Source organism: Orycteropus afer, unplaced genomic scaffold, assembly GCF_000298275.1.
Source record: "Orycteropus afer afer isolate SDZICR_OR568_19922 unplaced genomic scaffold, OryAfe1.0 scaffold00772, whole genome shotgun sequence".
NCBI classification, from domain to species: Eukaryota; Metazoa; Chordata; class Mammalia; order Tubulidentata; family Orycteropodidae; genus Orycteropus; species Orycteropus afer.
Genome location: NW_006922359.1, coordinates 527,007 through 539,214, shown reverse-complemented (window position 1 = coordinate 539,214; position 12,208 = coordinate 527,007). Strand labels below are relative to the sequence as shown.

At 57.9% G+C, this 12,208-nt stretch overlaps 1 protein-coding gene across 1 annotated transcript in view; it reads right to left on the bottom strand.

Moving 5' to 3' along the window:
* Window positions 1-2,974: 2,974 nt before the first annotated feature.
* The window catches only part of WIZ (WIZ zinc finger), a 24,592-nt gene continuing 15,358 nt past the window's right edge, over window positions 2,975-12,208 (bottom strand). The window contains exons 6-13 of the mRNA XM_042783256.1: window positions 10,810-10,980; window positions 9,529-10,032; window positions 8,180-8,578; window positions 7,099-7,650; window positions 4,995-5,522; window positions 4,410-4,829; window positions 3,914-4,109; window positions 2,975-3,134 (exon numbers count right to left, since the gene is read on the bottom strand). Of these exons, the coding sequence (XP_042639190.1) occupies window positions 2,975-3,134; window positions 3,914-4,109; window positions 4,410-4,829; window positions 4,995-5,522; window positions 7,099-7,650; window positions 8,180-8,578; window positions 9,529-10,032; window positions 10,810-10,980 (2,930 nt within the window). The remainder of the gene's footprint in view (window positions 3,135-3,913; window positions 4,110-4,409; window positions 4,830-4,994; window positions 5,523-7,098; window positions 7,651-8,179; window positions 8,579-9,528; window positions 10,033-10,809; window positions 10,981-12,208) is intronic.

The window sequence follows — 12,208 nt, the reverse complement described above, 5'->3', positions numbered from 1 at the left end:
CTGCCAAACTTTTGGTTAGCAGCTGAATACTTCAACCACTGCACCACCAGAGCCCCTAAGCCACTGGTTTGATAGGGATGCATAACTTAACATTGGCTATAGAGGGAGAAAAAGGCATGAAGTGGCTGGCTAGCATGCTTTCATGGGTGTGTTTACAATCAAAATAAGGGGGACAAGGCAGGATCCCCACTAAAGAGTTTCCTCTATTCCTGATGGGTCTGGGGAAGAGAAGGTGGGGAAAGATGCTGATACTCAGTTGTGTTGTTAACAGGGTTGTGATTGTAAAAACTGTAATTGTGGAAGCTAAAAGTGTAAACCAAAACCAAACCCAACCCAATGCCATCCAGTCAATTCTGACTCATAGTGACCCCACTGGGTTTCCAAAGTGGTCAATCTTTACAGAAGTATATTGTTCCATCTTCCTTCTGTGGAGTGGTTGGTGGTGTGAAAGTGTGGCCTAAGGGGGGAGGCACTGCTGGGTTAGAGCAGTGTCAAAACCTAAAGCCCCTTAAACATTTTCCTATGCTGATACCTTGTGAGTCTCAGAGCAAGGAATAATCTCTCAGTTAAATTTAATCAGACACCAGAAAGGGTGAAGCTGACTTTTGGAGAACCTGACCACATCAGATGGATACTTGCAGTAGACCTGAAATGCTAGTACCCTAGTATCCAAAACCTGAGGACTCTGCCCTACTAAAAGATTAATTGTAAATGACTGTTTTGGACTGGTAGTCATTGGGGTGGGGAGGTTATCCTTTAAGTATGAAAGAACTATGGCTAGAAAAGCCAGGGGGTGGCTGTGGTGTGACAGACCACTTTTATATGGCTTCTCAAGTCTTGCAACTCACACTAAATGACTGGGTGGGACTATCCAAATGAGGTGCTTGTGGACTAAGGGAATAGCTTGTTAATAATGCAAATAAGGTACATGGCACACTTGTGGGGGTGGAACCATGCAAATAAGGTATATGGAACCTTAATGAGGTGATTGGTTAGTTTTGCCATCCCCTAATCTTGAAATGAGCCATCCCACAAGCAGATGGAGGGAACTTCACTAACACCAAGAAGAAGAGATGGGAGTAGAGCTTGTCCTTTGGCTCCAGATCCTTGCACTGAGAACCTCCTAGACCCAGAAGAGTTTTAATACCAGAGATAGTGCAAGATGGTGAGAAGTAGCGGCAGACAATGGCAGCAGAACCAGAAGACCAGTGCAAGACATCGCAGTGGGCATCCTAACCCATGGAGCAAGAGCTGAATGGCTTTGGGCAGGCTTCCTGGCAGAGTGAGGTGCCTCTAGAGACCTGTCAATGGAGCTAGGCCTGCTGATGCACAGATCCACCAGGCTTGAGAGGTGAGTGCCTTTGGACCAAGGCTTAGCGGCACAGAGTATGGTACCCATGGGCACTTTTTGGTAAAGCTAAAGAGCTTTATAACACTTGCCTGAGCATGGCAGAGGCCAGGCAACCCAGGAGGCACAAGATGTCCAAGGGGCCGAAGGCCAAGGAGAGGCCTGCCTATGGGCATGGTTGCAAACCTGTCCAGACCAAAGAACTGTATCCTGAGTCTTCCCAATCTGTATTGTAACTTGTTACTTTCCTGATAAACCCCATAACCCTGAGCATGGTCTGTGAGTTCTGTGCAACCATTGCAATGAATTATTGAACCCAGCAGAAAAGCAGACAATGCACGCTCCTCCCTTCCCCTGCAGGCCCCCACGCCCTTGCTGGACAGCCTCTGTCCTTGGAAAGCCTTTCCCACCTGAGTCCTTTCCCAGCCCTGGCTCCCTTCCCAGACCGGCCTGGAGCTGTGGATCATGGCTGCTCACATGAATTGCACCCCAGGCAGCTAGAGCCCCCCACCAGCCAGGGGCTGAGAACTGCCAGCTGGGCAACTGGGCTCAGCCCCAGTGGGGCCTGGTTGGCTTGGCAGTCAGTGGAAAGCCCAGGGCTGATCCCAGCCCCGGCTGGCGGCCAAAGCCGCCCTGTCCACCCAACAGAAACACGCACACTGGCTGCCTGCCCTGGTGTGTTTCCAGAAGAGAAATTTAATCTAATTTACAGACTTCTAGGTACATCAATAACCAAAAGGTGGCCACTGGAAAAAGTTAAAAGGTCAATCAGCCTTCCCGGTGTTTACCTGGCCCAGGATTGCAAAATAAAAAGATCGACGTTCCTTATTCTCTACACAAAACGCGTTTTTAAAAAAGTGAGAGGTCTAGGGAGCTATACATAGAAAGCAACAGTGAAAAGGGGGGCAGGGGGTAGATTGGGAGTGGAGGGGTCGTCCCACCCCTTGGAGCCCCTGAGGCTCTGGAGGGGCCAGGACACGGCTGTCAGCTCTGAGCTCTTCCCAGCTGAGAAGGCCCTTTGGGGAGGGGGGCGGCCAATGAGGGTTTCCGTGGCATTGTGGGCTCAGTGGGGACCTCACAGTCCCCGAGGGACCCAGCAGAGGGAGCATGGCTTCCTCTGAGCAAGCACCATAACATTACTGGGCTGCTCAACACGGGAACTGGGGGCAGGGGCAGATCCCAGGCCTTGCGAGGTGCGTGCGCCGTGAGCATCTGTGTTTGCATGTGCGTGCATGTGAGAGGACAGTCACAGGGTGAGTAGGAACCAGAATAGGGCTCTTCAGGGTCTTTGCAAATGGCCACGGGTAGCAGACATGGGTTTGCCTGCCTGCTGAGCACAGGAGAACACTGTGTCCCGTGACCGGGTCGGCTGGCACCGAGACCTGGCTGCTGCCTCTTGCTTATGTGGGCTGCATGAAGACACCCTGTGGCCCTAGAGTCCTCAGGCTGGGGTTAGGGCAGCTAGCTGGCTCCCGGCACCCCAGCTGTAGTGTGCCCGGCCCCTGGGGGCACCGGTTTGAGGTTTTGGCTTGCTCCTTTGGAAACGGAAGAGAGGAAAGAGGAGGAGGACACAGAGGAGGAAAGGAGACAGAGGTGGCACGAGAGGGAGTCTGGAATGCTTCTGTGTTAGGGCGCCTCTGCCGCTGCTGTCTGTGCCTGAGGGGCTTGGGGCTCCTCAGGCGGGGGGTCCACTTTGGAGAAATTCATGTCCAGGATGTGCCGCTGTAAGTGCCGCACCCATTCCTCCTGGATGGAGAGGGGGCCCTGGAATTCCACCTCACAGAACCTGTAGGAATGAACAGAGAGGGAGAAGTAGCCACTGCCATCAGGAGAGGCAGAGGTGTAGCCCTTTATGTTCCTGAGCACCCTGGCCAAGTCTTGGGGCTAGAACAAGCCCAGGATTTGAGGGGAGGGTACCCAAAAGCCAAATGTCTCCTAATGGACAGCCACCTCTATCCTTCATGGGGTCACAGGTGGGGTCCCCTGGAGGCTCTGTCTCTGCTCAGGGCCGTCTGCTGGTTCTGGGGCTAGGTTAAGGACTACTTAGCCTCCAAAGTACCTTGTCCATTTTAGGCAGACATGTGATCTGAGATGAGAGAGGGCAAAGTGAAGTTGCCCTTGGCCGGGGGCTCTAGAACTGGAGAAAGTACTAACATACACCCACTGGCCTCCCAAATTCACACACACAACTTGCCCAGACCCCTTCATCCTGTCCTCCTGGCATCAAGTTCAGGTCCAGTTCTGACAGCTTTATAGATATTAAACTCATTCAACCCTCATAGCAGATCGATGAGGTAGGTTTGCTATAGACTCATTTCATAGATTGGAAAATTGAGACATGGAGCAGGTAAGTTCTTGTCAAAGGTCAGAAGCCAGGTAATTATCAGAGTAGGATTTAAATCTAGGACTTGCCAGCTGTAAAGCTTCAGGTCTCAGCCTGATGCTCCATGAGAAGCTCTTAGCCTGGGCCCAGCTACATCCAACAGCAGACTTGGTTCTGTCCAGAGGCTCTGGGCAGCCTGGCCCCCACAGGGTGGTCTCCCTCCCTCCCTACGGGCCATATACCTGCACTTGAGGGTATAGATGTTGCCTACAAACTTGACGAGTGAGGTCTGGGGCGGCCGGGGCACCAGGGAGGGTACTGGCCGGACCCGGGGTGGGGGCTGCCGTGCCTCCTCCAATTTCTGCTGCAGGTCATTGACCTCCTCACTGCCCCGGGCTGAGGCAGCGTCCAGGGGTCGGGCTTGTCGGCGCTCGAATTCTGAGTTGGGGAGAGGGCCAAAGATGATGAGTCAAGGGCCAAGCCATTGGAGAGGTCCCTGCCTTCGGCAACTAGGGGGCAGACACTGGTGGGGGCTGGCTGACAGGACAGTGGGTGGCGGGACACTGCCTAGACAGACGTAAGGACAGCGTGGGATGGTGGACAGATGAATTTTACAGATTATATAAGCAAACTGATCAGGGTATGACAATAACGCACAGACAACTGAATGAGAGTGAGCATGAGGACACTGGGTCAACAGATGCACATGTGGTCACCCAGCTGCCCCACAGCACTCACTGTTGATGTTCTGCCGCTGGTGTTCTTCCGCCTTCACCATGCCTAGTGGGCTGGCTGCCAGAGGCCGCTCCCCGCCATCGGCCGCCCGGCCAGCCTCAGGACCTGGCTCACCCCCGGCACTGCGGCCAACCATGGCGAGGCCACCAGGCGCCAGCCCGAGCGCCAGTCGCTTGTCGCCGTCACGGCCATGGCCTGCACTACGGAACTTCTTGGTGAAGGGGCGGCCACCCTGGATGTAGCTACGGTAAGCGCCCACTTTCTGGGGTCGGTGTTTGATCCACTCGCTCAGTGTTTCGATGGGCGAGCCATTGACGCACCACTCGGTCACGCCGAACTGTCGCAGATGTGCCCGCGCATGGCTGGCCAGAGCCTTGCGGTTTTCAAAATAAAGGCCACACAGCTCGCAGCAGGCCTCGGTGGCTGCAGGTGAAGGGGTGCTACTGAGCCATGGCCCAGAGGAGGCCTGAGGGCCCAGATACCCTGCCCCAGGCCGGAGGCCAACCCCGCTTTTCTTGGGGCCTCCCCACCAGGCCATCGCCTGAGGCCAGTGTATGCCTGGCACAGCCCTCCCCACCCGCCGCTTACAGGAGTGGGAGGTCTTCTCATGGAGGGTCTTGGCCTTGAAGGGCAGTTCAGTCTGGATGTAGGTCTTGGCCTTGACCTCTGCAGGCAGAAGGCGGTCCTCCTGCAGAAGCCGCTTGGCTGCCACAGCGCCCAGGTAGCCAGTGGCTGAAGACTTGGCCCCTGTGATGGGCGTCAGGCTGAGCTCTCGAGGGACCTGGGCGGGCCCCATTCCTGGCTTGCCAGGCCGGCCCACCAGGGGTGCCAGTGGCAGTGGGGCTTGTAGGGACCCTGGGGCAGCAGTAGGGGGCCCCTCCTCGCCCAGGGCTGGGGCCAGGTCCCCAGCAGGGGGCTCCTTCTTGATGAGGCACAGCTTGGACTTCTTCTTGAGGATCTCCCGCAGCGTGTCGATGGGTGAGCCATTGACAGACCACTCGGTCACGCCCATCTGCCGCAAGTGGGAGCGTGCATGGCTCGACAGACCCTTGCGGTTCTCAAAGAACTCGCCACAGAATTCGCAGCGGATGTCACGTGTCGGCTCGGCCCGGGATGCTGCAGAGGGTCCGGGTGGGGGGAAGGAGGAGGAGAAGGAGGTGGCAGCTGCAGGCAAGAAGCCTCTGAGCTTGACCCAGTGGCTCCAGACACAAATGGCTTACTTCCCATCTGCGCCCAGAGGCCTTGTCCATACCCAGTCCTGCTGCTTGCTCTCCTCAGCACAAATTCTAGCAGGCTTCAGGCTGCCTTCCTGGGACACCATGGAGGGAGCCAAGAAAGCACTGCCTAGGTTCTGGAGTCAAACACCAGTGTTGCTGCTGACCCTGTGTGATTCTGGGCAAGATGCTTCCTTTCCCTGAACCTCAGCTCCCTCTCCGTGAGCCTCTGTTTCCCCTCTGAACTTCAGTTTTCCCTCCCAGAGCCTGTTACTTCTTCCTAAGCCTCAATCTCCCCTTCCTGAGCCTCAGTTTCCTGCTCTGGAAAATAAGAGATTGAAACCTCCACCTCCCGGTGCTGCTGGAGGGTCTCCAGCAATAGCAGCCTGAGGCATGTGGCGCAGGGTGGGTGCATGTTGGTTGTCAACTCCAGGGTGCTTCAGTCCAGTGACTCCAAGTGGAGTGAGCACAGTGAGAAGCGAACGCCGGTGACATTACAACCTCTGCCTACGGAGCGCTTTCCTTCCCCAGGCACCTGGTGTAGCACCTGATCCCATTTGAACCTCAAGAAACCCTAAGGAGTTGGAACTATCTGACCTTCTTCCTCCAAATGTGGAAACTTGTTCAGGCTATGTATTGCTAGATTACAGAGGAACTGAGATCTTGGCTTAAGCCTGATTCCAAATTTTAAGCAATTACTAAAAAACAAAACAAAACAAAACAAATTGCTATTCGGTCAACCCCAACTCCTGGCGACCCCATGCGTGTCAGACCAGAACTGTGCTTCCTAGGGTTTTCAAGGCTGTAATGTTTCTGGAAGCAGATCACCAGGCCTTTCTTCTGTGGCACCTCTGGGCGAATATGAATCTCCAACCTTCTGATTAGTAGCTGAGCATAATAACTATGTGTGCCACCCAGGGGCCTCCTACTTAACCAGGAATGTCCGAAAAAGAAAAATAAAACAAATACTGTAGAGCCATCACATCACTTCCAGCCTGCCCACAGAGTCACTAATCGATCTCTATTGTCCTTCTGCCTCAGAATCTGTTTGGCAGCCACTACCATTGAAGGTGGGAGTTCTAGTGGCCTAGTGCCTAAGGCATTTGACTGCTAACCAGAAGGGTGGTGGTTCAAACCCATCAGCCATTTCTCAGAAGGAAGATTGGGCAATCTACTTCCGTAATGATACCACCTCGAAAATCCAAGAAGGGGTCGCTGTGAGTCGAATCAACTCGATGGCAGTGAGCTTGTTTGGTTTTTGGTGCCATTGAAGATGGCACAGAATCTTTGTGTTACTCCTGTATGACACAATTTGGCCCTAGGAGGGGGTATGAGTAGCAGGAATGGACAGCTACCCCATCATCCTCTGGACCTATATCGCCCCCATTCCATTTTACCTCTAGTGCTTGGGGTACCCCACAGGGAGGTGGGGAGGACCCCCTCCACTGTTGTCCCTGCCTTGCCCCAAAGTCACTTACACAGGTTCAAGGGGGTCATGTCTTCCCGAGACGCCGCCCAGGGCCCCTCAGATGGGTGCGACTCCCCGTGAAGAGCCCCTGGCAGCATCTCCCGCTTGATCTCCACCCGCATCTGTTCGGGCTTCAGCTTCTTGGGCCCCAGGGTGGGGGCAGCCAGGCCTGAGAACATCTTCCGGGCCGTAGGGGGTGGAGAGGTGGCTGGTGAGTGCCCCAGGGGACTGCCTGGTGGCGGCGGCAACTTCTTGGCCAGGGGTGAGAGGTGCAGATCGGCAGGGCCGCGGGATTCCATCGAGCTCCCCGGACCGCCCACCATCTTGGCCAGGGCCTTGGGACTGGGTCCCGGTGGGTTTGGGGCTCCGCCAGGTCGAGGGTGGGCCTGCTGTCTCTTGAGGATCTCCCGAAGCGTGTCGATGGGCGAGCCGTTGACGTACCACTCGGTCACGCCCATCTGTCGCAGGTGGGAGCGTGCGTGGCTCGACAGGCCCTTGCGGTTTTCGAAGAACTCGCCACAGAACTCACAGCGGATGTCTCGTGTAGGCTCGGGGCCCGAGGCTGCAGTGGGAGGAGGGGAGGAGAGAGAAACAGTTAGCACTAAGGGCAGGGAAGCTGGGGATGACAGTGCCGCCACCTCCAGAGAGTCCAGGCCAGCTGGGTGTGAGTGGCAGCTCGTCCACTTATGGGGTTGCGGTGGAGGGCAGGTGTGAACGAGGGGCTGAGGAGCAGGGCAGGGGCAACACAAGACTCTAAACTCTGAGGACACGTGCCAGCAAGGACAGGAAGGAGGGCACTAAGCAGCCTCTAGGTGCCACAGGCCTTCCAGATCAGGGACTGACTAAGGGTATGTTCCACACCAAAAGGCAGGACCCGCCCCCTGGCCTTCATTCTCAGGGAGGGTCAAGGTCATGGAGGTCCAAGGCCAAGAGCAAGGGCCCAGCAGCCCACCGCCAACAAGATCTCTGGGCAGTGCCAGGCCACTGCCCAGGGCCCGTCTCCTCCCTGCCCCCACCGGGAGGGGGCCATGACCCCCCGGGAGGGGCTCCAGGGCCCACAGGGAGGGGGGGCGGCTGAAGTGAGAACCTACAGAGGTTGAGAGGAGCCGGCTCCGCATCAGAGGCCCAGAAAATGCCGGCAGTGGCGGCGGCCGAGAGGTCCTGCTTCCCCCAGGGGCCAGCCGCACCCATGGCCTTCAGCTTGGCCCTCTTGGCCGGCGGTGGGTGGGGGAGCAAGGAGAGGGCTGCGGAGGTGGGAGGAGGCCGCCCAGGGTGGGCCAGGGCGCCGCGCCCCGATGGGAGGCGGAGGTGGACGCCGTCCCTCCTGATGAGCCCGTGGAGCACGTCTATGGGGGATCCCTTGGCGTCCGGGTCGCTGACGCCCAGGTGGCGCAGGTGGGCGCGGGCGTGGCTGGACAGGCCCTTGCGGGTCTCAAACCAGGCACCGCACAGCTGGCAGTCCAGCTCTCGGCCCCCGTCACTATCTAAAGCTGCGGAGACAAAACACAGGGGGGTTCACGGCCGCCACCTTGGCCGGCCCTGGGCTTGGAGGATGAAGGGTTGCAGAGACACTTGGCCGACCAGACAGCAGGGGGTCCAAGACTCAAGCTTCACAGGGACTACGAGGCTTTGGAAGGCAGGAGGGCCTGGTCACTACCTAGCTCTGGGGTACCGGCAGGAGGGTAGAGAGCTCAATGATTTGGGATGGAGAGGCAATGGCACCTCTAGGGGTCCTGGCAACAGGTGCTGCATGGGGCAGATGGCAGGGGCCTCACCTGGCTGCGTCCCACAGCCAAGGGCATACCTGCCCAGAGCCCTGCTCCTGGCACCTCAACAGACTTGGTGGAGGAAGAGCTTGAAGGGATAACACAGTGCCCCACTGGGCAGGGCGCTGGGTCCTGGGGCACTCCAACCCTAATGCCCACAATCTGTGGGAAGGTCTGACATCTTAAGGGATGCTCTAACTCTTGCCCACTGTGCCTGGAGAATTTTTCTCTGAACCTTATTTGCTGAGCCCACAGGTGTGGCTCCACCCCAGGCACAGCTGTCACCACCTGCTCCCAGCATGGGATAGCCAGGAAGTTGAGTGGATGAGGAGAGGAACATGAAGACAAGGTCACCTTCGAAGACCACCTATCTCCCTGCAGGACCCCAGGTGCAGCCCTAGTTACCTTATCTCCCCCTAACTGGGCCCAGGGAAGGAACAGCTGCCCCTAGGTGGTGAGGACACCCTGGGCAAGCTCAGTAGCTGGGGCCAGGCCTTAAGGGAAGAGCAGTGAGGGAAGGTGGGGGACAGAGGGACCTCTGCAGGTGGCCTGAAGGGAGAGTCAGCCACCCTCTGGCTTGGCAGACTGGGACGCAGGAGCTGCAGTCCCTGCTGCCCCCACCCTGGGCCCTCCCAGTGCCGGGACCCCCCTCGGCTCCTGGGACCCACACTCACTGAGGTTTAGGGGCCCCTCATCCTCCGACTGGGGCCACTGTGCCTTTGGGGAGGCCGGCCGGGGGCTCAGGGACAGCTGGGGGCTCTTGTCCTCAGGGTTCTTCGGGGCTGGGGAGCCCCCCAGGGCCAGCGGTGTCTTCTTGAGGAGTGGGGAGCTAGGGGGGTGGGACAGGCCCTTGGCCAAGAAGCCAGGTGGTGACTTGATGGCTTTGTTGACAGCGGGAGCATCCAGGGGCTTGGCCAAGGTGAGTAGGCCAGGCCGCGGAGCCCCGGTGACCACCTCCTTCGGCGAGCTGGACTTCTTGGCCAGGCCTGGGGGCAGCCCAAGAGGTGCGTCGGGCAGGCCCTTCTGCTTGACGAGCTCGTAGAGGAGGTCAATGGGGGCACCACTGCTCTCCGACTCAGCCACGCCCAGCTGCCGCAGATGGGAGCGCGCGTGGCTTGATAGGCCCTTACGTGTCTCGAAGCAGGCGCCACACACCTCACAGGTGGTCAGGCTCTGGGCTGGAGGGCAAGATGGAGGTCCGGAGGGCAGGTAATGAGGCCACCTGGGCCCTGGTCACCCACAGCCACTCCCCATCCCCACTCACCCCAGGAGATCCCTTAATCCTTACAATCACCCTATTGAGGCGGGAATGGGCTAGTCCAGTTTGCAAATATGGAAACTGAGTCTCAGAAAAGGGAAGAGTGTGCCCAAGGGCATGCGATAGGAGGGAGCCCCCTACACCTGGCCAGTGAGACTCCTTTCAGATCTCCAATACACCCAGAGATCCTGGTAACAGGTTTCACATAAACTGATCCACCAGCCCCCCTAGGCGGCTCAGCTTGTGCTCTCAATGGTGGGCTGGTGGCCCTGGGCCCAGTGGGCTCTGTACTCCTCTGCAAAGCCCTCACCCCAGCATATCCGTGTCTTTGCCCCCCAACTTTAATGACTTCGAGGGCCAGATCCATGTCTGTTTTGTTCACCTCATATCCCTGGGGTCTAGCGCGATGCCTGTCACTATGCAGTAACAGCCTCAGGACCAACAGACGGACAGATCAGGGTCTTATGGAAGATCACACAAGATTGCATAAGGACGACAGAGTCAGCAAGTGACCGAGTTTGAACACAAGCTCCTGACCACCACACTTATTGCTTCTCAGCGTGCCTTCCTTAGAGGGCCTCAGGGGGTCGGAGAGAAAGCTGAGGCCACCCTAAGGCTGCACACTAGGGCCCAGGCCCAGAAGACCCCCATGAGTGTGACTAGCATTCCTGCCCCGCCTGCTGCCTGGACCACTCACCCTTGAGGTCTGGCAGCTCCTGCTTGCTGCCATGGGGAACCTCTGCAGCCACTTTGCTGCTCAGCCGATTGGCCACCTGCTCCAGGGGCCCAGGGACAGGTAGGCTCTTCTTGGGGAGCAGAGGAGAGCCCAGGTCCATGGCCACCATTGCATTCTCCTCAGAACCCAGGCCTGTGGGGTTGGGGAGACAGGCTCAGCTCAGGCCAGCCTAGAGTCCCAGAAGGACTGAGATGGGGACACTTCGTACTCATCCTTGGCCCCACCCATCACCCCCAGCATAAATGCGGTGCACAGACACCTAAACCACCCACTGAGAGCAGAGGCAGCTTCCACCCCCAGAAGGCAGACAGGCCAGAGGCAGTGCTAGTTTGAGCTGAGATGCCCTTCCACAGGTCTCTGGACAGAACTTGGCTGGGGGGAGGATCTGCCAGTCTTGGGTAGGGGGCAGTCAGGACAACAAGGGATGGGCAGGATCAGAGGCCAAAAGCAAGGTGGGGAGCAGAGGAGAGGGAATTTCCACTAGAGAAGGCAGCAGAGGCTGTGTCTGCAGAGACTGTGGGGAGTCGGGGGTAGTCTTCTTATCACAAGCTGAGCCCCAAGTGGGGTATAGTGAGAATGGTGAGCCTGGACCAGCACTGATCTGACTGGGGACAGACAGAACAGGATTCACAGAACTTTGTGGGAACTTTCTAGACAACTGTCAGGCCAGGGAACTTCCTGGGGCGAGGAGTGCGCAGGGAAAGAGAGTTAAGGATGGGTTTGCCTGGTCTAAGTTTTTAAAGAAAAAGTCCTGGGAGGCCTAGTGAGCCCCAAGATTAGAGTTTCAGGGAAGAAGAGGCTGTGTGTCAGACGGGCCACAGAGATGGATACAATGGGGGCAGGGGGCCAGGCAGGTCCTGTGCTCAGTTTGAGTTCTAAAGGAAGGAGGAAGAATGGAGACGACAGGTCCGAGGCCATCCAGGACTTTGTCAAAGTCTCCAAGTGGGATGGGCGCGTCTGTCAGATGGGGCAGGGACTGCATCAGAGCTAAGGTAGCTAGCTGAAAGTGAGTTTCTGCGAGCGAGGGGCCCAGGACCGTGGCGGGGCGCTCTTGGGGCTCCACGGGAAGAAAGATGAGTCTGTCACACGGGGTGTGGGTTCCCGGAGCGGCGGCGGGGAGTTTCCGAGGCCGGGGCCCGGCAAGCGGCGACAGTAGGCCCGGAGCCCGCGCGACTGATGGGCCGGGAGCAGTGGGGGTCCCGGAGACGCAACGGCGGGCGGCGGCAGTGGCGGCGGCAGGGCAGGGCGGACGGCGGACTTTCCCTCCCCGTCCTCTCTGGCATGGGCTCTTACCGGGAGCGGGCGCAGGCGCCGGCCCGGGCCCCGGCTCGGCCTTGGGCCCGTCCCGCGGCGGCGGCGG